The 26,614-nt window shown below is 33.6% G+C and overlaps 1 protein-coding gene across 1 annotated transcript in view; it reads right to left on the bottom strand.

The window, feature by feature from the left end:
- KIF18A (kinesin family member 18A) overlaps positions 1-26,614 on the bottom strand; it is an 86,221-nt gene that overhangs the window by 2,792 nt on the left and 56,815 nt on the right. Inside the window, exons 14-16 of the mRNA XM_003254357.3 lie at positions 13,074-13,521; positions 12,242-12,349; positions 399-508 (exon numbers count right to left, since the gene is read on the bottom strand). Coding sequence (XP_003254405.1) covers positions 399-508; positions 12,242-12,349; positions 13,074-13,521 — 666 coding nt within the window. The remainder of the gene's footprint in view (positions 1-398; positions 509-12,241; positions 12,350-13,073; positions 13,522-26,614) is intronic.

Below are 26,614 nucleotides of genomic sequence, written 5' to 3' on the forward strand. Positions count from 1 at the left end.
CAAATTATTCAAAATATTATGCTAAGAGAAAAATTTAAAGTGGGTATAGTTTATCTGTAAAATATACTTAATTAGTAACATTAAGTAATATATTTAGCCAATTATTTCAATTATTATGAGACAGTAGGGATAACTAAAAGGGTGTAGAATGTAGAGTTTTAAGATCTGCTTCTTGAGTTTTGGCTCTACCAATATAATAGCTGTGTGATCTTGGGTAAATTCTTTTCTGTTTTAAAGTTTCCTTATCTATAACATGTGGATAATCATACTTGTTCTACCACATAGTAAAGGTGATGAATAAAGGGAGATTCTTATGAAAACACAATAAAAAATGTAAAGTACTATATGTGTGTTACATAGTCACACCATTAAATATCAAATTAAAAGCTGAGACATACCCATTGTTGGTTTGTTTTCTTGTAAGTGCTTATCACTTGAATTATCTTGTCGAACACGTTTGGCAAATCCTGAATTTACGTCTGCAGTTAATGAACTGTTTGATGTAGAACTTGAGGGGAAAAGTTTTTAATTTAGTTAAGCATTTTTTTAATACCTCAAAGTTCTAATACATATTCTACATGCAACAGTGATTAAAGAAATAAAACACAAAAATATTAAGTTGTGAAATCTCACAGAAGTGGAGGTACTAAATACGTTTTTGGCCCACAGGGAAATTTAACTGTGTGTGATTTTAAATTGGATATTTTATATTTTCATTCAAATTGAATGTTATGATTGCAGGTGTATGTTACAATTCTGTAGCAGAAGATTCCAGGGTGCTTTGCTGGCAGATAAGCAAGCACTATTATTCAAAATGCAGAGATCAGTAGCACATAGTCACAAGAAGTTAAAAAAAAAAAAAAAAAAAAAAACTAAGCTCATGTTACAAATTTTGACCAAGAACCCTAATCTGAAAGGTATAAACAAGTGAGATTGTTTGAAAAACCTTGTTTTAAAATGAAAGCTGGGTAACAATAAAAATCTCTAATTATTACAATCACAGAAACTGAAATAAAAAGAATGACCTGTTTTCATTTGCTTTAGCTTCAAAAAATTTAATCAGTCTTACACTGCTGATGGTTCAAATTTCTTACTCAATTTGAGTTGACATATTAGTAAACACCTATTATGGCCTTGTGTTACAGGATATACAAATAAATAAGGCACAAAAATCCCTGTCCTAAAAACTTATAGAATAGACATACAGTGGAGATGAGAAAAAAATAAGATAAATACATAAAATAATATAACGTAAAGTAAAAATATAGTGCCAAGGTTTTCATAATACAAGGAGCTATAGATTCTTGAGTGTAGAGTAAGAAAGAATAATGGAAAATTTTGTGGATGCAATGAATTTGATCTGGGCCCTGAAAAACAGCAATCCTTCCTAGTCCTAAAGAGGATCAATTTTTAACAGGTAGGATTGGGGATTGGGTGGAAAAAGAACATCCTTCCATGCTGATTCAAACGACCTAAGTTTAGGGAAATTCTGGCTAATAAAGATACTATATAGTAATCCCCCTTATCGACGGTGGGGGGATATCTTCTAAGATCGCCAGTGGATGCCTGCAACTGAGGATAGTATCAAACTGCATATATATACTATGTATTCTCCTACACATATCTATGATAAAGTTTAAATTATAAATTAGGCACAGTAAGAGATTAACAATAATAATAAAATAGAGCAATTATAATTATAATTATTATAAGGTTATGTGAATGTGGTCTCTCTCTCTCTTAAAATATCTTATTGTACTGCAATCGCCTATTTTTGAACCGCAGTTGACCATGGGTAACTGAAACCACAGAAAGCAAAACTTGAATAAGGGGTGACTACTCAGTGGAAGTAATGAAAAAGACACAGTTTAAGAAGATAAAATCACAAACTTGTATGCACAAATAATATATCAACTACAGTAGTCCCCACTTCTTAAATGGTGATAAATTACTATGATTCTGTTTTGAATATTAAACACGCTTTTGTATATATCAGCTGTCCAAGACAGAAATTCTTTTTTGATCATTTGGTGATTTTATTTTTTCAAATATAAAGATCAATGTTATTAGTTACTTTTGATAAAACATTGTTTTTTCTTAAATTTATCCCAAAGTTGTCTTTATTATTTCATAGTATAATTATTCACTATGGCTAGTTCCAGGAGCCTACTTTTTACTCATAGCATGTTCTTTCTTGAAAATTGGGCTTTTGAATAAAGCTACTTGATTAGAACTCATATTTCTAGAAATCAAATCCAACCCTAACAAATTACGTATTTATATAAAAGTAAAATATACCCAAACATTTTTACGATTTAGTTAAATAGTCCACTGATGAAATGTTTAACATTTATGTCGTAGGTCATAAACTACAAAGACTTAAAACTGATATGAGTGCAAGTTCAAATTATGTTAAAGGCTATACTGAGAAATCCAAAGACACTTCCAGTTGTGCGCAAAATATATTCCTATAACTATAAATAAAGTTAAGAATTAACATTTTGCTCCCTTATATAGGTAGAAGGTTTCTACTCTTATACTATTTTAACTGAAATAATTTCTAGTTGAAATAATTAGACATCTTTCAAAACAAAATAAAAATGTATGACAAGTATGAAACTGCTTTGGGGTGCTCAGAAGATTGTGGACAAACAAAAAACCAATCAACCAAATAAATACAAAACAAACAATCCAAAACTCTGATTAATATAATTGAGAAGTAAAAGATAACATTATGTATGTATTATATTTAAATGCTTGATAGGCTAATGAATTTCATAAAATAGCCTGCTACAGAAATATTAAATAAATTGTTAAGATTAAAAATCTAATATTCTCAATTATTTAAACAAATCTGTTGGGTAGGTTTTGGAATATCCAGTGCTTTCGAACTCTAATGCTATTTTATGCAAAATAAATGAAATACATATATAGAGAGCTTCCCCTTCTTTATTTTTAAAACTATATTAGAATATATACACAACTAAATATGTATATAAAGCTGCTAAATGGAAAATACCACAGTTTATTACTCTGAAGCTCATGTAACTTTAATTGGGGAAAAGGAAGATTAAAAAAAGTAATCATGTACATTTCTAGCATTAATCTCTTTTAACCTTAGTTAATGGCAGGATCTAATTACTGGTACCAGAGGGAATGTAATAGAACAATTAATAGGCTATAAGAAATCAAGTTACTTTCTTTACATGTCCTTTAATATTATTTCACAATATTAGTTGTTCATGTGGAAGCCCTTTAACTTATCTAAAATCACTCCAAATACACAATTCACATACCTGGACATTTCCCGAAAAACCATTTGATTTTATAATAGCTGAGTGCACATTTAAAAATTATTCTTATCTATAAACATTTGCGACATCTTAGTAAACACAACATACTACCAGTGAAGGACAAGAAAACTCACTAAAATTAATTAATGGAACAAATGACAAAACTGACACTATGCAAATTAGTGATAAAAGTAGACGAAACATGATTGTGGTTAGCTAGGCTCACTCACAAAGTGACTGACTTCTGTATATAAACCAGAATAATTGTACAAATCAAATTTGTACCTTAGCAAATACAAAATTTTAAATGTCATAGATGAGACATTTAGGAAAAATCCATAAATTTTAAATTTACACATTCCAAGTCTCTGTTATACTTTGTTTAGGAGGGACAAAGACAGATATTAAACTCTCTTATGAGAAGATACTCTACGTAGCACAAATAAGTAGGCTACTTGTACATTCGTTTCCTTTACTTAAATGACAACAGGCTCCTGGTGGAAAATACATTTAAAAAGAGTCATTTTAAGGTCTTCTATAAACTTTTCTCTCCATAATCACAAAGCAAAGAAAAAGAGGTAGAGGAAGTCAGATCCATTTTATATTTATTCAGTATATTTGTCATTGCATTCAATTTATAGGATATAAAGAATGTATCATGAACTTCTAGTCATATAACTCAATATATTAAAGATTTTTCCCTGGCTCACACAGTGAAACCCCATCTCTACTAAAAATACAAAAAATTTGCCAGGCGAGGTGGCGGGGGCCTGTAGTCCCAGCTACTTGGGAGGCTGAGGCAGGAGAATGGTGTGAATGCCATGGGGCGGAGCCCGCAGTGAGCCAAGATTGCGCCACTGCACTCCAGCCTGGGCGACAGCCAGACTCCGTCTCAAAAAAAAAAAAAAAAAAAAAAGATTTTTCCTTATCTTTAGTTTTTCGTTGTTTTACTACTATATACCTAGGTATGTTTCTCTTTATATTAACCCTGCTTTTGGTTTGCAGTGCTTCTCAAATCCATGGTTTAATGTCTTTTGTTAGTTTTGAATAAATATTAGCCATCATCTCAAATATTATTTTTTCCTATTCTTTCTCTCATTCCCTTCTGAGACATTAAATACATGTATTCTAGACTTTTAAAAAATGTGTCTCATGTCTGTTTCACTTCTTCCCATATTTTTATCATACTGCACATCAGTTTGGATACTTTCCTACCAGTCCATCTTTCAGAAAAAATTCCAAAACCTGAACAGATGAATAATAAGTAACAAAATCAAAGTCGTAATAAAGTCTCCCAGCAAGGAAAGCTTGGAATTTGATGGCTTCACTGCTGATTTTTACCAAACATTTAAAAAAGAACCAATACCAATCTTACTCAAACTATTCTGAAAAACAGAGTTGGAAGGAATACTTCCAAAATCATTGTAAGAGGCCAGTATTACTCTGATACCAAAACCAGACAAGGACACATCAAAATAAGAAAACTCCAGGCCAATATCCCTGATGAACACATGCACAAATCCTTAACAAAATACTAGCAAACTGAATCCAATAACAAACCTGAAAGATCATTCATCACGGCCAAGTGGGATTTATCCCAGGGATGCAAGATGGTTCAACATATGCAAATTAACCAATGTGATATATCATATCAACAGAATGAAGAACAAAAACCATATGATCATTTCAGTTGATGCTGAAAAAGAATTTGATAAAATTCAACATCCCTTTATGATAAAAACTCTCACCAAGCAGACTTAATAGACATCTACAAAACCCTCAACCCAAAATCAACAGAATATACATTCTTTTCAGCACCACACTGCACTTTTTCCAAAACTGACCACAGAGTTGGAAGTAAAGCACTCCTCAGCAAATGTAAAAGAACAGAAATTAGAACAAACTGTCTCTCAGAACACAGTGCAATCAAACTAGAACTCAGGATTAAGAAACTCACTCAAAACCACTCAACTACGTGGAAACTGAACCTGCTCCTGAATGACTACTGGGTATAAAATGAAATGAAGGGAGAAATAAAGATGTTCTTTGAAACCAATGAGAACAAAGACACAACATACCAGAATCTCTGGGACACATTCAAAGCAGTGTGTAGAGGGAAATTTATAGCACTAAATGCCCACAAGAGAAAGCAGGAAAGACCTAAAATGGAAACCCCAACATCCCAGTTAAAAGATCTAGAGAAGCAAGAGCAAACACATTCAAAAGCTAGCAGAAGGCAAGAAATAACTAAGATCAGAGCAAAACTGAAGGAGATAGAGACACAAAAAACCCTTCAAAAAAATCAATGAATCCAGGAGCTGGTTTTTTGAAAAGATCAACAAAATTGATAGACTGCTAGCAAGACTAATAAAGAAGAAAAGAGAGAAGAATCAAATAGACACACACACACAAAAAAAGGGAATATCACCACCAATCCCACAGAAATACAAACTACCATCAGAGAATACTATAAACACCTCTACGCAAATAAACTAGAAAATCTAGAAGAAATGGATAAATTCCTGGACACATACACCCTCCCAAGACTAAACCAGGAAGAAATTGAATCTCTGAATAGACCAATAACAGGCTCTGAAATTGAGGCAATAATTAATAGCCTACCAACCAAAAAAATTCCACAACCAGACGGATTCACAGCCAAATTCTACCAGAGGTACAAAGAGGAGCTGGTACCATTTCTTCTGAAACTATTCCAATCGACAGAAAAAGAGGGAATCCTCCCTAACTCATTTTATGAGGCCAGCATCTTCCTGATACCAAAGCCTGGCAGAGACACAACAAAAAAGGACAATTTTAGACCAATATCCCTGAAGAACATTGATGCAAAAATCCTCAATAAAATACTGGCAAACCGAATCCAGCAGCACATCAAAAAGCTTATCCACGATGATCAAGTGGGCTTCATCCCTGGGATGCAAGGCTGGTTCAACATAATACAAATCAATAAACGTAATCCAGCATATAAACAGAACCAAAGACAAAAACCACATGATTATCTCAATAGACACAGACAAGGCCTTTCACAAAATTCAGCAGCCCTTTGTGCTAAAAACTCTCAATAAATTAGGTATTGATGGGACGTATCTCAAAATAATAAGAGCTATTTATGACAAACCCACAACCAATATCATACTGAATGGGCAAAAACTGGAAGCATTCCCTTTGAAAACGGGCACAAAACAAGGATGCCCTCTCTCACCACTCCTATTCAACATAGTGTTGGAAGTTCTGGCCAGGGCAATCAGGCAGGAGAAAGAAATAAAGAGTATTCAATTAGGAAAAGAGGAAGTCAAATTGTTCCCGTTTGCAGATGACATGATTGTGTATTTAGAAAACCCCATCCTCTCGGCCCAAAATCTCCTGAAGCTGATAAGCAACTTCAGCAAAGTCTCAGGATACAAAATCAATGTGCAAAAATCACAAGCATTCTTATACACCAATAACAGACAAACAGAGAGCCAAATCATAGGTGAACTCCCATTCACAATTGCTTCAAAGAGAATAAAATACTTAGGAATCCAACTTACAAGGGATGTGAGGGACCTCTTCAAGGAGAACTACAAACCACTGCTCAACGAAATAAAAGAAGACACAAACAAATGGAAGAACATTCCATGCTCATGGGTTGGAAGAGTCAATATCGTGAAAATGGCCATACTGCCCAAGCTAATTTATAGATTCAATGCCATCCCCATCAAGCTACCAATGACTTTCTTCACAGAATTGGAAAAAACTACTTTAAAGTTCATATGGAACCAAAAAAGAGCCTACATTGCCAATACAATCCTAAGGCAAAAGAACAAAGCTGGAGGCATCATGCTACCTGACTTCAAACTATACTACAAGGCTACAGTAACCAAAACAGCATGGTACTGGTACCAAAACAGAGATATAGACCAATGGAACAGAACAGAGCCCTCAGGAATAATACCACACATCTACAACCATCTGATCTTTGACAAACCTGACAAAAACAAGAAATGGGGAAAGGATTCCCTATTTAATAAATGGTGTTGGGAAAACTGGCTAGCCATATGTGGAAAGCTGAAACTGGATCCCTTCCTTATACCTTATACAAAAATTAATTCAGGATGGATTAAAGACTTAAATGTTAGACCTAAAACCATAAAAACCCCAGAAGAAAACCTAGGCAATACCATTCAGGACATAGGCATGGGCAAGGACTTCATGTCTAAAACACCAAAAGCAATGGCAACAAAAGCCAAAATTGACAAATGGGATCTAATTAAACTAAAGAGCTTCTGCACAGCAAAAGAAACTACCATCAGAGCGGACAGGCAATCTACAGAATGGGAGAAAATTTTTGCAATCTACTCATCTGACAAAGGGCTAATATCCAGAATCCACAAAGAACTCAAAGAAATTTACAAGAAAAAAACAAACAATCCCATCAAAAAGTGGGCGAACGATATGAACAGACACTTCTCAAAAGAAGATATTTATGCAGCCAAAAGACACGTGAAAAAATGCTCATCATCACTGGCCATCAGAGAAATGTAAATCAAAACCACAATGAAATACCATCTCACACCAGTTAGAATGGCGATCATTAAAAAGTCAGGAAAGAACAGGTGCTGGAGAGGATGTGGAGAAATAGGAACACTTTTACACTGTTGGTGGGACTGTAAACTAGTTCAACCATTGTGGAAGACAATGTGGCGATTCCTCAAGGATCTAGAACTAGAAATACCATTTGACCCAGCCATCTCATTACTGGGTATACACCCAAAGTATTATAAATTATGCTGCTATAAAGACATATGCACACGTACGTTTATTGCGGCACTATTCACAATAGCAAAGACTTGGAACCAACCCAAATGTCCATCAATGATAGACTGGATTAAGAAGATGTGGCACATATACACCATGGAATACTATGCAGCCATAAAAAAGGATGAGTTCATGTCCTTCGCAGGGACAGGATGAAGCTGGAAACCATCATTCTCAGCAAACTATTGCAAGGACAAAAAACCAAACACCGCATGTTCTCACTCATAGTGGTAACTGAACAAGGAGAACACATGTACACAGGAAGGGGAACATCACACACCAGGGCCTGTCGTGGGGTGGGGGGAGCAAGGAGGGAAAGCATTAGGAGATACACCCAATGTAAATGACGAGTTAATGGGTGCAGCATACCAACATGGCACATGTATACATATGTAACAAACCTGCACGTTGTGCACATGTACCCTAGAACTTAAAGCATAAAAAAAAAAAAACTCTCAAAAAACTGGGTATAGAAGGAACATATCTCAACACAATAAAAGCCATACATGACAGACCCACAGATACTATCCTGAATGCAGAAAATCTGAAATCCTTTTCTCTAAGTTGTGGAACATGACAAGGATGCCCACTTTCACCAGTATTTATTATTTAACATAGTACTGGAAGTCCTAAGTAGAGCAATCAGACAAGAGAAAGAAAAGAAAGAACACCAAATTGGAAAGGAAGAAGTCAAATTATCCTTGTTTGCAGATGACATGATCTTATCATATATTGGGAAAAACCTAGACTCCACCAAAAAACTATGAGAACCCAGAAACAAATTCAGTAGAGTTCCAGAATACAAAATCAATATACAAAAATCAGTAGCATATCTATATACAGTGAAATAATTTGAAAAAAAAAGTAATCCCCTTTACAAAAGCTAAAAATAAAATAAGTAGGAGTTAACCAAAGAAGTAAAAGAGCTCCATGATGAAAACTATAAAACATTGATGTAAGAAATTAAAGAGGATACAAAAAAATAGAAAGATATTCCATGTTCATGGATTGGAAGAATCAATATTGTTAAAATGTCAATGCTACTCACAGTGGTCCACAGAATCAATGCAATCCCTATCAAAATACCAATGACATTCTTCACAGAAATAGAAAAAACAATCCTAAAATTTATATGGAACCACAGAAGACCCAGAATAGCCAAAGCTATCCTGAGCAAAAAGATCAAAACTGGAGGAATCACATTACCTGACTTCAAATTACACTACAGAGCTACGGTAACCAAAACAGCACAGGACTGGCATAAAACCAGACACACAGACCAGTGGAACAGAATAGAGAGCCCCAAAATAAATCCATACATTTACAATAAACTCATTTTTAACAAAGTTGCCAAGAACATTCATTGGGGAAAAGATAGTCCCTTCAATAAACAGTGCTGGAAAAACTGTTTATCCATATGCAGAAGAATGAAGCTAGATCCTTATCTCTTGCAATATACAGAAATCAAATCAAAATGGATAAAAATTTAAATCTAATACCTCAAACTATGAAACTGCTAAAAGAAAACATTGGGGAAACTCTCCAGGACACTGGACTGGACAAAGATTTCTTGAGTAATACCCCACACAGGGAACCAAAGCAAAAATGGATAAATGGGATCACATCAAGTTAAAAAGCGTCTGTAAAGCAAAGGAAACAATAAAGTGAAGAGACAACCCACAGAATTAGAGAAAATACCTGCAAACTATCTATCTGACAAGGGATTAATAACCATAATACATAAGGAGCTCAAACAATTCTAGGAAAAAATCTAATGATCTGATTTTTAAAATGGACAAAAGAATAGACAGTTCTCAAAAGAAGACATATAAATGGCAAAGAAGCATATGAAAAGGTACTCAACATCACTGATTATCAGAAAAATGTAAATCAAAACTACAATGAGATATCATCTCACCCCCGTTAAAATGGCTTTTTTTCCAAAAGACAGGCAACAACAAACACTGGGAAGGATATGGAGAAAACGGAACACTTGTATACTGTTCATGCGGATGTAAATTAGTACAACCACTATAAAGAAAAGTTTGAAGAGTCCTCAAAAAACTAAAAATAGTTCTACCCTACGATCCAGCAATGCCCCTGCTAGATACATGCCAAAATGAAAGGAAATCAGTATATTGAAGAGATATCTGCACTACCATGTTTATTGCAACACTACTCACAATAGCCAAGATTTGGAAGCAACCTAAGTGCCAATCAACAGATGAATAAAGAAAATGTGGTACGTATATACAATGGAGTACCATTCAGCCATGAAATAAGAATGAGACCCTGTCATTTGCAACAGCATGGATGGAACTGACGGTAACTATGTTAAATGAAATAAGCCAGGTACAGAAAGATAAACTTGACATGTTCTCACTTATTTTGGGGAGCTAAAAAACAAACTGAACTCGTGGAGATAGAGAGTACAATGATGGTTACCAGAGGCTGGGAAGGGTTTTTTGGGAGATTGGGGAGGATGGTTAATTGGGGGGATGCTTAATCTAAATATAATGAATAAGATCTAGTATTTGATAGCACAACAGGGTAACTACAGTCAACAATAATGTATTGTACATTTAAAAAGTAACTAAGAGTATAATTAGATTGTTTATAATACAAAGGATAAATGGATGGATACTCCATTTACACTGATGTGATTATTACACATTGTATGCTTGTAACAAAATATCCCATGTGCCCCATAATATATACACCTACTACATACCCACAAAAATAAAAAATAAAAAACAAATCTATCTTTCAGTTCACTAATACTCTCTTCTGCTGTACCTAATCTGCTGAAGTGATTTATTGAGTTCTTCATCTCAGTAATTCTATATTTTCAGTTCTAGAATATCCATTTGATTAATTTTAATAGAATCCGGTTCTTTGGGGAAGTATCTATTTGTTGAAATTATTACGGTTAAAATTTCTAAATTCCTATTTGATAATCCGAATATCCGCCTCACATATGAATCACTGCTCCTATGATTTTTTTTTCTCTTAATTTTTAGTCATTTGGTCCTGTCTCCTGGCATACTTTGTAATTTTTGTTTAAGTGCCAAACATTGAAGCAGAGCAAAGATAAATCACCTTGATCCAATCAAGAATTAAGTTGGTCTAAGGTCTGTTTCAGACTTTCAAGAACTGGCCTATTACTAGGTTGCCCTACTCCTAGTGAAACACCCTTCAGGGATCTCAAATAAAATCCTGATGTGTTTAACAGGGCCTTTTCTTCATGGTGGTCCCTGAACTCCAATTTTTCTGTGAAAGCCTCATAAGAACATCAAAACTCTGCTTAATACTTTAGCCTCTTAGCAGCTACTTTCAGCTTGGTGTCTTAGCCTCTCATTCCACAAAGCTGAGAACTTGGCAAATACCTTGAGGACAAAAACTGTACAGAATAATTTTGTTTCCCTAGCTCAGAGTAAGACAGCTAATAGCTCTAAGTTTCCATTTTCTGTTCAGCCTCTATGCCTTATGCCACAAATTGGCAAATGCTAAATAAAAAACAGAGGCAGAGAAAGTCTGGCTGTCTATAGCATGTTTCTCTTTTCTCTGGGATCTCAGGCTCTCAATCCTGGCTATCATGGTTGTTCTACATTGCCTTCATGCAGCTGTTGGTTCTATTTTATGCACTTTTTACAACTGTTCTTGATGGGTAGCTTGGTCTGATACAAGCTACACTGTCTTAGGCAGAAATAAAAGTCTCTTCACTCATTATAAATTAGTCATATATCATAATCCATTAAAATAACATAATTCTATGATGGAAAAAATTTGGTAATGTTTAAAAAGGATAACGAAATAAGTAGAAATAACGAAATAAGTAAAAATTGTCACCCCAGAAAAGTTAAAATTAAGTAGTTTTTGACAGAAAACTTTTCAATTTATTTTTAAAAGTCTGAAATATGAAATATTTTATATACATATCAAGTGAAATACTTGAGTTTTTCAAGATCTCCCTTTGATAATATAAATCCAGTATCCCATTCAGAGCAATTTATCCTAAGTATGCTTAAACATGAATTGAGAGTCTAATTACAAAAAATAAAGAAGCAATAGAATATAATATAAAGATTATCTTATATAACTATAGAACCAAACCAGTTTATGTTTAATCATACCTTGTTAATTTCCGTTTCCTTTTGGCAGCAGTAGTCATTGCCATGTAGGATGGCACCATGCTTGGTACAGGCAGAGAATGCTTAGTTGAGAACGAAGAAGGGTCAAGCCTGTATATTAAATAGTGACAAATAAAAAATAATAATTTTGATTTAAACTATGAAGAGAAAAGGAAGCAAATGTGTCCATAATTAGAAAACCATTTGGTATTAATATATAAAGAAAAACATCCTGCTATACTGTAAAGATTCCGTTGCTTGCCCTGGGGTATTCTTTTCTCTTTATAACATAGGTAAAGTTGCTATCGAGAAATTTCTGCATTCCCAATGGCATAGAACAGTGAAGGTATTTTTCTTTCCATATTTAGATTGGGTATGATTATGCAGATAAAGTGAGAAGGATATGTTTGCTTGGATGACACACATTCAACCATATTTTAGGGGTATGACCATTTCAGAGTAAGTTGAGGTTTGCTAAACATCAATAGAAAGTGTGAAATTTCCTTCAGTGAAAATATTAATGAATAATAAACATGATAAGCCCCCAACAATAGCTTGTATAATCCAACTTCAGAGTAAGAAGAACGAACTAAATATATCTCAAGGTCTCTCCTAGACTAAAGAGGGTCAACTGACTTAAGATATCAAATTTAAGACTTTAAAATATTTTGTTAGTGAATTAATATTCAGAGAGAAAGATAATTAAAATTTTATGAAAGTAAAACAGACTGTTTTATAATCAAAACAGCACATTTGGTTTATGAAATAAACCTCAACTAATAGTTGAAAGTCTATGTTTAAAAAAAAAGAATTGGCAAATATTATTTTTTTGTACCGTTGTAAAATGTCTTTGTTATCATTTGGTAGTGATTCTTGTTCGGCTAATTTACACTTCAAGCTCTTGATGTCTTCACATATAGTAAATGTAGAGTCCAAGTCCTCCTGTCCACATTCTTTCCCTCTGTTATGAGGGATAGCTACTTCACACAACATTTTCAGAGAATTATCACTGCTTATGTTTGAGCTGATAGTCTGAAAACTTGTAGTAAATGATGATGGTTTCATTAAGGTTACTGTAGACAGATTTTGAAAAGCTTTTCTACAGTCTTCTGGTGTATACACAATAGGCTGAAGTTCTTTGCTAAGAGAATCATTGAGCTGCACACTTTGAGATGGTGGAGACTTTAGAGTATGCTGTCCTTTCAAGGGAGTTGGCATTAGTTTTCTCCGAGTTCTTTTTTGTGTAGGAATCTTAACCAGATTAGATCCACTTGAAGATGAGCCTATTCAAAAAAATAAAAAAAGACACTCGATAATGTTTCCTAGGTTTTTAAATAACCCTCATTACTTCTAAAACTAACAAACCCTAATAATAAGGTATTGTTATGCCAATTGATAAAAATTTGAAAAATATAAGTTAGAAAGGAATATATCATGGTTTACTGCTGAAAACTTTAAATAAAGACAAACTCATTATAAAGAAATTCTATAACAGAAAATGAATACATTGCTCATATCAATATTAATTCGTAGGTATAGCTCTCTTGAGATATTGGGTAATTAGGAAACAAATTACCAATCAATTCCAACAAAATTCACAATTTCTAGCTTTCATGTTTGATTTGGGTTTAAGATGAAAACAGTATTAAACTTTTATAGGCACAGAGGTTAACACTTGTTCCACTGTAAAATATTACCAGTTTATTACTTTTGTTTTGTCTTGTTTTTTAGATTTGCGGGTACATGTACAGGTTTGTTATATGAGTATACTGGGTGATGCTAGGGTTTGGGTGTCAGTGACCAGTTTATTACTAATTGAGTGGAAGTCTAGTCTAAATGAACAAGAATGGCAATAACCAGTAAAATTCTGGGTGAATGAAAGCATTGTTTCTGTTACAGTGTCAGGTATACAGAGTTGACCCTTGGTAGCTGCAGATTCCACATCTCTGGATTCAACCAACCAGAGACTGAAAATATTCACAAAACAAACAAACAAACCAAAACAATTAAAAAAATATACAGTATAACAACCATTTAATGGCATCTGTATTGTATTAGGTATTATAAGTAATCTAGAGATGATTTAAAGTACACAGAAGGATACATGTAAGCTATATACTATGCCATTTTATGTAAGGGACTTGAGTATCCATGGATTTTGGTATCTGGGAGGGTTCCTGGAATCAACTTGCCTGTCCCCAGGATATCGAGAGAAAACTGTAGTCAATTACACATTCTAGTTAACTGATTTGTCTCCTGTGTCATACATAACTCATAGGTTTGCAAAAATGAGATTTAATACTAAAGATAAATGAAATAATTCAAAGAGTTCAGAGTACTTTCACCCTCATCACTCTGGAGAAGTCAGTCTCCCAAATATCAAGAGGTCACCAAGTCTGATGATCTTTCTCAGCCTTATCTGGTAACTCCTGTAGCTTTTCAAAATTATATCTGTACTATTCTAACATCTGCGTTATTCTCTTCTTCCATCCAGTAAATGTACACATTTCCCTAAGGAGCTGTACTTGACCCTCTAGTTGTCTTGTTCTATACAGTTTCTCATATTTCTAATTATCCTTTTACCATTATTTTCTCTGTCACCTGGGTTCCAAATTACTAGTTTTTTTTTTTTACCTTTTCCCTTGCATTTTCCAATCTCTACCAATTCTGTCTCTTTTATGCTTATAGTTAAAACATAATTCTGTTCATGTCATCCTTCTGATTAAAGACTTTTTAGTGATCTTTAAATAGAAACAAAATATGCTGGTATTTTTAGTTGGGGAATTCTTGGTCCTTAGTCCAAAATTAAGAAACAAATTGTTTCATTAGAACTTATTACCACAATACTAGATTTAGTATTTAATGTTTAACATTTAAAAACACAAACATCTGGTAAACACCTTTTATTAATGTCCCAAATAATGACATATGTAACAATACACTTGACCAACTTCAGTGTGATTATCTTATATTTTTCAATTAACTTTTTTCTACTCTACCTACTTCATTCTGGTGAACTTCATGGTGTCTGACATGAAATACCTTTGCTTGGAGTGTACTGTCAATGGAAGAAACTATTACGCGTTATTTCCATTCATGCTGTCTAATCATGAAGTAAAATTCCCAGTTGATATTTACTTTACTATATAATACTAACTTAAAGAACACTGAAAGCAGAATAAGTGTTACGCATTTCAATAAAGCAATTCAAACTTTCAACCAAGTTAGAAAATACACTTAAACAATCAACAACAGTACAAGCACTATTCTTATTATATTAGTTGACAATATGCTCTGCTATGGCTAGGTTGACAATTACCCTCTAGGAAATAAAATTCAAAAACAGAACAAAAATATGATCCCTGTTCTACTAAGGAATTTTACTTTTCTGAGAACTAGATAAATGAGATCCAGATCTTAAAATAATTTTCCACTCCCTTTAACATGACATTTGTCAAATTTTCCATTACCAGATATTTTTATACTAATGCTGCAGTGTAAAGACAGTTACTTTTCTCCACTGTGCTGCTACCACCAATTTGGTGGCTATTAATAGCTGGAAGATTAACTTCTTTTCCCATGAGAGGCAGCAGGGGTATAGAGGATAGAAAACTACATGCAGGGTAGAGGACTGAATTGGGAGTCAGGAGACTTGGATTCTGTTTCTGGCTCCACCAACAGCTCACCAAGTGACCTTGGGCAACTCACTTAAGCAGTGTGGGCATTAATATCCCCTAGAAAAAAGAGGGTATTACCTTTTTATATATGAATAAGATTATATGATAAGCGTTCAAAGAAAGGCTCTAGAAATACAAATATGTTTCAACTGTTAATAGGGAGAGTTGTAATTTACTTTCCAATCATCAAAAACTAACTGTTATCTCTAAAACAATATATTTCAAACAATGCTTCACTTTCAGTTTATAAGATATCCAGTTTATCAAAGCTGATGATTAATATAAACCACAGGTATTATTGAAACTGGTATATATGTTATTTGCAAATGCAGACCTTATAATAACATTTCAAACTTTAAAATACAATGGAACATGAAATCTCAAGGGACAAGAATTATAGAGTCATTATTTTTTTAAATACATACTTAGAAGGTATAATCTCTGGGAGTGGCAATTGGGCAAATTCCCATCATGGTGGACCACACTTTCCCTACTGCTAGTAAAGAGTGATAAAAATCACAGTCTTCTGGTAGAACACTGAAGAAATATCCACGTGTGCTCTGGGATAATCTAAGCATACACCCGACATCAAATTTAGTATGATCAGACTGACTAACAATTTGTCAGTAAAAGGTATAATGGTGTTACAATAATATATCTTTAGCTATAATCCTGCTCTCCTGGCAGAGTATGATAAGCTGAAGGAATAGCATGGAGATGTGGTAGTTAATGTGGATTTACATACAATTGTTTTACTAGGCCTGGAAGAAGAGATGCTACAGACACACAACATGTATATGATGTAAATCTAAAGAGCTCTTTTCATTCTCTCAATTATTAAGTTCAGATAAAATAAAAGGGCAGAAGGCAGATGGTCAATTCAGAACTACTTAGGCTGATTAGTTGCTTAGAAAGCTTCAGGAGCTAACCAGAGCAAAAACAAAATTTAAAGGTTTAAATAAAAATTTAAGTCAATCTTCTGTAACTATAAACATAAAAGGATAACGACCCCACTTAATGAAAACTAAAAGAATAAACAACCAAATTTTACTCTGAATACAATTTTTAGAATATATAAATACAATTACATAATAAATAATTATTATCCTTTAGCTAAGTTAGGTAATAAAGAACTTTATGTGGGTATGGCAACTGGAGTGTTGAGTTGGGGGACCAGAAAGTTTAATAGGCTATAAGAACTGTTGGATATGTTAGGTCTATGTCTATAAAGGAGATCTGCTGTACTTTTCCATTACAGGAAAAGGGTGTACAGTAAATTTCCAGAAGAGCAGGCATGGGACAGTTGTAGTTTCCCCTGATTCAGCTTGGGAAAACACTATCTAACAATATTCCGTAATTCTTGTGCTTATAAAGTAGAAGTGATAAGAAGGAACTTGGAGGCAGATAATAATTCCTTTAGAAAGGTCCCATAAAATGAGAAAATGAATCACAAAGTTGCAGGCTGTGCCTTGCAGAACAAGAGACCATATAGATGATGATAGTCAATAAAATACCCTAGCAATGTGGGTGCTACACAGAAGGGAACAGCAAATTAAAAATGCATTGTTATAAGGCACGCTCTTGCAAACTGGAATAGGGAAGACTGGCAGTCACTTGAGAAGACATCTCTCTAGGGTCTCTCTAAGGAACTAGTCCAATGTATCATATACTTAAATATAAGAGGTAGTGGGTAGCAATGTATGTTTTGGTTTCTGAGTAATTTTACTATTTCTGCAACATCTCTTGGGACTTTAACTCCTCAACATATGTAAGTGTACTCCATTTCTATTACCTTGAATGATTATGACCCATGGGATGTAAGTGAATAGGACTTTTTGAAATTTATGTCCAAATAATAACAAGAAGCATAATGTCAAAAAATTTAAAAGAAAAAAATCACTACTACTATTTTAAATCCAGGATCAACATATGCTTTATTTATGAAAAAAAAGTTGTAGTCAGCTATGGTACAAAAGCAACAATCTAAAATGAGTACATCTGCATAAAAAGAATTCACTGTTCATCCATCCAATATTTATTAAGTACCTACCATACCATGCTAGGTACAGTGGTAAACAAGATAGTTAAGAATTTACATTTTTGAGGGGAGAAGGCAGATGACAATAAGCAAATAAAATAAATTAGGATGATAAATTAATTGTAAAGACAATAAAACAGAGAAATGGAATAGACAGTGATGAGAAATAGAAAGGATGTTTTAACTATGATGGCTAGAATGACAATTCTAAGGATGGCATATGTGATCTGAGACTTGAATGGCTAAGGAGGCAGTTCTATGAAGATGTGGGGGAAAAGGCAGAAAAAATAGCATGTGCAGAGATCCAATGGCAACAGTGAATTTGTTGAGCTTGAGGAAAAAAGGCTAGTTTGATTGAAGTGCTGTGAGTTAGAGGGACAGGCAGAATGAGAAGAGGCTGGAGAGATCAAAAGGAGCAACTTATGTTAGGATTTATGGACAAGACAAGGGTTTTCATTTATTCCAAGTGCAAAGGGAGATCTGTGGAGGGTTTCAAATATGGATATAATGTGATCTGATTGATGTTTAGGAAAAAGATTGATTTGCTTGCTGTGTGAAGAATGGTCAAGAGAAAAAACAGAAAAATCGGTAACAAGGCTATTGCTATAGCTTAAGCAAGAAATGACAGCTTGGGTAAGAGTGGTAGGAGCAGTGATGGAGAGATGTGAGAAGGGTATTATAATATCTATATATGCAATTAGCTGCCTTATAATAAAGAGTTCACAGAAAGTGGTATATATTAATTCTACATAAATTAAGAGAAATTGACAATGCTCCATAAAACCATGAACCATTTATGCATGTCATTCCCTCAACTTTGGCATTCTTTTTTTTTGACATCCCCTTCCCCCTACTCCCACTCATCAAGCTTGGGGTCCTGTCCTCTATTCAGGAGTTCTGATCCATGTAACTGTAGGAGTCTTGGAATCTGCATTTTTCCCTTTCTAGTTTGGATGTTCATAGAGACTTGAGGCAGCAGAAACTCTTTGGGGTTTGAGGCTGTGATTTCTTATTCAGGGGTGATGAGTGTTATTATTATGCTGAGGCAGGGGAAAGGAAAAAAGGAGTGAGGATAAGTAGGAAATGGTCCTAGAACAAAAGTAGCAGATAGAGACGGTATTGAAAATGAAATTCAGCTCCTAGGAAGTTGTACCAAGGGCAATTAATGGGTAAGATTTAAGTTGGTAGAATGATGTTAAAAACAGCACCTCTTTTTAGGTTAGGCACCCTACTTTCTCTGCATATTCATCTCTAGACACTCCCAAACAATTAAAACAGGTTTATGGACAGTTCCAGGCATAGACATACTATGTTTTCAGATACAAGGCCTAACTGCTCCTCTTATAATATTTTGTTAATATAGCATTCAGTTCTTTAAAAAGGAGCCAATGCATTTTGATCCATGTTTAAGGAAGCTTGAAAATGCAAAATGCAAACTTGTAATGAATGAGTTTTGATAAAAGAATATACATATTAGAATCTTTTCGATAGGGAAGGAATTTAGAAAGACACTGGCTGTTTGAAGAATTTCTCACTAGAAACAGTACTTGGTTGGCACACTTGAGAAATATCCATAGTACAAGGAGGCATTTGAAGGTTAACTGCAAAAGACATTTTTAACCAAAGTGAAAACCTGAATAGAGGCATCTAGCTCCCATTCAGATTCCCTTTAAAATGATCACATCATTAAAAAAGGGGTAAACTTGACCTAATGTTGGTAATGGGAAAACATTATCATCTGAGTGCCAGAACATTAGAGGACTTTCTGAAGAATATTGTATAGCTCAGACTCTTAAGGGAAGGCATGGAGAATGACTTACAGTAGTCCCTATCCTTTACCCTTCAGTGCTATCCCAAGGAGTTACGTAAAAGACACTGGCAGTTATCTGTAAAGGCCCTTAAATTAGAACCAGGGATGATGGGGTAGGTGGGAGTTGGGGAGAATGAGTGAGATACAGCTATGCAATATAGTAAAATGGCAACATCTGAACACTAAAAGTAGTGCTAAGAGGCTCTAAAATTCAGTCCTGGCTCAGTTGTTTCAGTGCAGAAAAAAAATACTAAAAAGTACCCAATGTTATCAGGCTTGTTCCCATCACTGGTGGCTATACCACACATGGATGAGATACTCTTGGGCAAAGGGGCAGATTTCTAGCTGAGACTACCTGTGGCTCTGGTTCCTTCCCTACATTCCCTGGGCTGTTGGATCAGTGGACAGGAATATATTTTTTCCCCTTAATTTTACAGGAAAAAGCATAATCATAATAAGCAAACAGAAAACTCACTGGACCTATAAAAAGAAAATGTAAAGAAATGACAGAACTGGCATACAAACTCAGACTTTTTGCTAATCCAGATGCCAAGTTCTTCACCACCACACAATACTGAGCTCCTACCACAGAAGTTAATTAAATCACTTAGGCAATGACTAAATAACTAAATGAACATAAACAACCACAATTACACTGATATTTAAAACCAAATTTTATAGATTATTTGATACGAAAAAATGTTCATTAATGAGGTAGTATACAGTATGATTCCAATTTTGATAAAACAAAATAAAAACAAATAAAAACAAATCGAAGCACACAAACCTCCTGAGCAAAAAAGGGGGGAAAAGTATTAGAAAACAGAGAAGGAAATATAATCTGATTTGTCAAAATGTTAACACAGGTTTATAGCTCACTGGGAAAATAATGAATTATTTTATTTTCCTTTTTATACATTTGATTATCTTATATAATAAATATAATCCTGCTCTGTAAAATAATAAATGACAAAAAAAAAGGGGGAATAATGTTTGGGGTGGTGGGTAGGAAGCCAATAAAAAATCAGCTCTTTCAAACCTCTGAAGATCTCAGGAACTGAAGGCATGAGGTTGTCTCTGAAAGCACAGGGTGGAGTTAAAACAGGAGAATTCTTGAAAGTCTGTACAAGGAAGTTGGATTCCCAGATCTCCCTTACCCCATTACCATCATCTACATTGCCAGGTAACTGCTCCTTTGTTACCCTATTAAAAGACATGAAGTTTTACTCTCTGGATAGGCTATAGACTGGGGCCAACATGCACAGCTGACATTAGGTGCATTAAATAAGTTCTTAATAATAAATGTATGCTGATTTTTCTCCCACTTCCCTATAATACTGGTAGCCAGGTCCATATACCCCCTAAATGGAAAATCAAAAAGTTCTTTGTAAATGAAACATAAAAATAAAAAAGACTGACATTTGTAGGTTCCCACAGATTGACTAGTTTTCTGGAGATAACTATAAAGCAGAGCTTTGTTTAATTAAGTCCAACCCTAGTTTTGTAATACTTACTCATTAATAGTTTAGGAAACATTTTTAAAATATTTATATGATGCTTTAAGGCATCCTATAAAAAACTGAAAATGTGCGTTTCAGGATAAAGTGGTGAGTGTTCTATTCATCTGTTCCTGCATTATGGCTAGAGATTCCCACTTCAAAAAGTTTGTTTACTGTAAGTCCAAAGACAGATTTAAAAAGGAAGTTAGACAAAAACATTTTGTTGAGACTGCCAAGTTTTAGAAGCCTCTCAAAAGACTTTTAAGTGTTAAAACAACTTTTAAAATTAACTGTAAATGCATGCACTGAAATCATGGATTAGATGGAGAAGAAATACAAATATTTTCATCATTAATAACCCAGATTCTAAAACAACATAACATGGATTACAACAGAAGTATATTAACGTTAGTATTATAGTTTTAAATTTGCTATTAATAAAACCACAGCTAAAAATAAAAACAAAAACAGTGAAATCATAATGAAAACATAATTAATTTGCATGACAAACTAAATCACATTTGCTAAGTGGTTATAAAAATTATAAATAAATATTTGGTGAGTGGTTAAGTGGTTAAAAAAGTAAACAAAGTTTGGATATTCATCTGCCATTCACTATCTCTCAAATGTGTAGGATTTTAAGACATACAATTGATGAATGGTAGTGTAATAAAAGCAATAAATTGGGCATTTTGATTTTGACAATAAAACATAGAATAATCTGATGAAGTACATAAAATAGATTTGAAAAAAGTTTGATAAACTGACTGCCTATACCTCAAGAGAAACATCTACAAATGTATTTATTGGTGGTATTGTTCTTTAAGTTACTTAAGTCTACCTATAAGCACAATCAATCTACTTCAGTATTTGCATCTTTCAAATATTTCAGTTCTCCAGGAAGTCTATCTCACAGATTTGGCTAAGGACTGTGAAACGTTTCCAGTAAAAAGCAGAAAAAAAGGAAAAAAAAAAAAAGAGAGATGCTTCATGTCTGTTTCCCTAAAATTAGTTTTAAGAAATGTCAGTATATTCTTACTTCTAATAGATATTTTTAATAATATTTTATTTATTTAATTATAAAATATTTTGTTAAGTAGGCTCTAAAATTAAATGTTACACATATTAACATATGCATAAATATAATGTGAAATTACATACTTTATATATATATTATATAACATACACATGTCACTTTTTACCTGATCCTGCTAAAATACATTAGCAAAACCAGAGAAGAAATAAGGTAGTGGTGTTGTAAGCGAGCTAATTCTTCATCTCTCATGATTAGAAGTTATAACATCTAAACACTAATGAATCAAGAAACAGCAGTATAGCATACTGTTTAAAAATACTGTAAATACTGTCTGGGTGTGGTGGCTCACGCCTGTAATCCCAGCACTTTGGGAGGCTGAGGCAGGTGGATCACCAGAGGTCAGGAGTTTAAGATCAGCCTGGTCAACGTGGTGAAACCCCTTCTCTACTAAAAATACAAAAAAATTAGCCGGGCACGGTGGCGGGAGCTTGTAATCCCAGCTACTTGGGAAGCTGAGGGAGGAGAATCGCTTGAACCTGGCATGCAGAGGTTGCAGTGAGCCGAGGTCATGCCATTGCGGTCCAGCCTGGGCAACAAGAGCAAAACTTTGTCTCAAAAAAAAAAAAAAGAAAAAATATTGTAAATATTGTAAGTTTGTTATATATAATCATCCAGCATATATTCCAATAGAAAACAGAAAAATCCCCAGTAATTTTATATCTTCCTAAGGATAGTTTTAAGAAATGTTGGAAATGTCCTTAAAACAGTTGTCAATGACAAGTCAAATCCAAATTATTTTAAATCAAATGCTTGGTTTTAGTCCATCACTACAAGAAAAAAGGAATAAACTTACACACAAATGTTTCCTAACAGCAAAAACTGAAAGGCTCAAGTAAGATAAAGCCTTACTTACTTTAACTATGACATTTCTATGTCATGGGAATTATATAGTTTAGCAATCTATATTTATTTTCCACTGAATCTCTACTTTAAAAGAGTGGTCCTAACTACTGGCCACCAGGAAAGTTACAATGGGGATCATCTTATACACACAACCAGAATTTAGTACTAGATTGTTTTAGTGTTTATTTAAACTTCATTATTTTATAATTTGTTGCTCACAGCAAGAAAATGACATGCTCAAAGTCATGATGGCAATTATATTTGTTGTTGCCAGAGTTGGAGTCATGTTTCTTATTTACCAGGTAGAAGTCAGGTAAAAAGTAATGCAAATAATACAGAGTTAATAACATATATAATAAACATAACGGAGACTTAAAAAAAAAACTTTCTTCACAGACTCAAAAATATGAATAGGAGGCAACATACTACTTCATTGCTCCCAAAATGAAATGCTATCTCCTATTATTACTGAAAAGAGAAAGTAGGCAAATAAAATATGAGTGTCTTCATAACTTAAAATTGGGTTACATAAAAATCAAAACCAACCATGAATAAGAGAGAAAAAAATACATGTAACACATTTGGCAAAGGATTTAGAGCCCGTGTATGTGTATGTATGTATGTCTATGTATATATGTGTATATAGGTTGGCTGGTCTGTCTCTGAGAGAAATAATTCTTACAAAATAAAATAGATAAGAGCAAAATAAGGCAAAGGAAGAGGCAGTTAATTCAGAACAAACTACAACTAGACAAAAAGCACATGAAAAAATGTTCACCTTCACCTTCACTACCCACTTACAATGGTAGACTACAGTTGTAATAGTTCTGGGGGTGGGGAATCTGACAATGCCTATCTAATGCCTTTAAAATATACATACTGTTTGATTAAGCTATTCTTCTTCTAGGGGCTTAGCCTAAGGAAATAATTAGGCAAGTTGCAAAATAAATACACATGCACAGACATTTAGTGGGGTGTTGCTTGTAACAATAAAGTGAAAACAAATTAAATGTTAATTAGCAGGAGATTAGGTAAATATAATATGCAGCTATTAAAAATGACTTAAATTCATATTTGTTGATAGCAAAATGTGTCTACAGCAAGTAGTTCAGTGAAAAAGAGACTGGTTATCAACTATATATATATATTAGATTTCATTGTTTTTGTTTTAAAAAAGCAAACCACAAATGTATGCTTAGAAAAAAAGTCCAGAAGGCTATTAAAACTAAATCCTAATATAAGTTAATAAAGCATATCTTGTTTCTTTTGGCTTGACTTTTTTCCAAATTAAAATAAACAAATATTTATTGCTAAGACAGTAACAAGGTTAAAACACTAGTGAAAGGAGTAAAAAACTTAAAAGCCATGGGAATACAAACAAATATATGCAGGCAAAGGAAAGATGATCCATTAAAAGGAAGATTTAATAAAGAAGGAAGTATCTGAATTGGACTCTCATTGTGGAGACAGATTTAGGCCAAGAAGTGGGATGGAGGTAGAGAAAACAAGCATTTGAAATTGATGGAAAAGCTTGGAAATTGCAGAGGCCAGAAACAGAAATCATGTTAACAGAAGGTTGGGGATACCAGGTGCTGGACAAAAGTATGCCTATAGCTTGACACTGGACTTGGAAAGCCTTTGAAGACTCTAAAGAGAGGTCTACACTTTATTAGGAAGATCACTTTGCTGGCAGTGTGAAGTGTAGACTGCAGTGGAAAGAGACAAGAGAAATTAAATCTAGTTTACATGTCACTATATTATTCATTTCTTATGTCAAATTTTCTAAAAATATTTTAAAATAAATTAAGAAACATCTTTTTCTCTCTGTTTTAAATAAATCTCTAAAACACAATTACTAAATGGCAATTCATGTGGTTTCTTAAGTAGAGGGGGCTTTATATTTATTTTTCAGCTTTTGGAAATATTTCACAGATGGTTCCTTTACATAAAATAAAGAGACTAGATAATTTATCACTAATGGGTTTAAAATCTCTCTCTTAAAAATGGGCAGGGCTTTTGGGGTCATCTTTTGATGTGCCATATCATGTGTTCTGAATGATTTTACCCAGAGGAACTAATTTATCAAAAGTTTAAGACTGTAAACATTAAAAGATTTACAGAGCTGTATGTTATTGTAAAGGAAGAATGCAGTATTTAGCAAACATGAGTCATAGGCTGCAAAGTAGGGTTCATGACAGGGAGATGTTGATGAATGGGATTAGATCTAATTGAGGTTTGGTACAAAACGATGGCAAGGATTCTTCCTTTGCAAGCAAGCACTCCTGTTAATATGTACGTGAGGAGAAATTCTGGGAAACCATGCTACATCAAAATTAGTTGGCAAAGTTCTAAAGTGAAATCAAATATTAATGTATGCATTTCAATAAACACTTCTAGGCTACAAATGATTGATACAATTAGTGTACTCATCATAAATCTGGATTCTTTTGAAAAGCCTTATGACTCATGGAATTCATAGTTGCAAATGATACAGGTAAATGAATTTTAACTATTTATAAGATATGTAAACTTATAAGATAAAGTACCATTAAATTAACCAAACTAATATAAGATAAGGTACCACTGAATTAACCAAACTAATAAACATTTTATAATACACTTATGAGACACTCTCATGGTTAGGGATGTATAATAGTTCCCTAATACATAGGGAACTATTGTACTAATACATAGGGAACTATTATAGTCCTTTAAATTAATCCAGCACTTTGAATAATAAATCAACCCATAACCTTTTGATATTTCTCTGTGGGAAATAGCAGGTATCATGTTTCTCTCTCAGTCTCATTTTCTCAGTATTTATACTTACCAAAGATGGAAAAGAAGGGACAATACAAAGAACCTTTTAATTCACATTAATATTTGCAGCTATAGATGAATAACTAAATACTGTCTTATGTACACAGGGACGATAAGTCAAACAAAATGTATTTAGGGCTACAAGCATGATTTCCATTGTTTCATGATTAAATTTTGTTGCCAAATGGAAAAAATATGGAAGATTTGGTTTATTAACATTTTGCTGCTTTATATTTGTTATATGAGAAATTAGTATAGAGATTTCCTATCTTTCAAATGAAATTTCCTTGTATTCAAGTAATTTTACGGGAAACTTAAGCTTATGTGTGAACTCTATATTCAATCAGAATATTGGTACTATATGAGACTGGTTCTCCTAGTATCTTTTATTGTACTTTAAGATAAAATCACTGACATTGGGTGCAAAATTTTAAAAAAGGAAAGGTTACAGACAGAAATATTACCAAATGTGAGTTTCCAGATGGATAATGAGGAAATCTTGACTTTTCATTTAATGTCAGAAATTTTATCAGTTCCATAAATAAATCTTGCTGTCAGCACCCGCGTCTTGCACTACACTCAGTGAGTGTGCT

The sequence above is a fragment of the Nomascus leucogenys genome, chromosome 15, assembly GCF_006542625.1.
Source record: "Nomascus leucogenys isolate Asia chromosome 15, Asia_NLE_v1, whole genome shotgun sequence".
Taxonomy (NCBI): Eukaryota; Metazoa; Chordata; class Mammalia; order Primates; family Hylobatidae; genus Nomascus; species Nomascus leucogenys.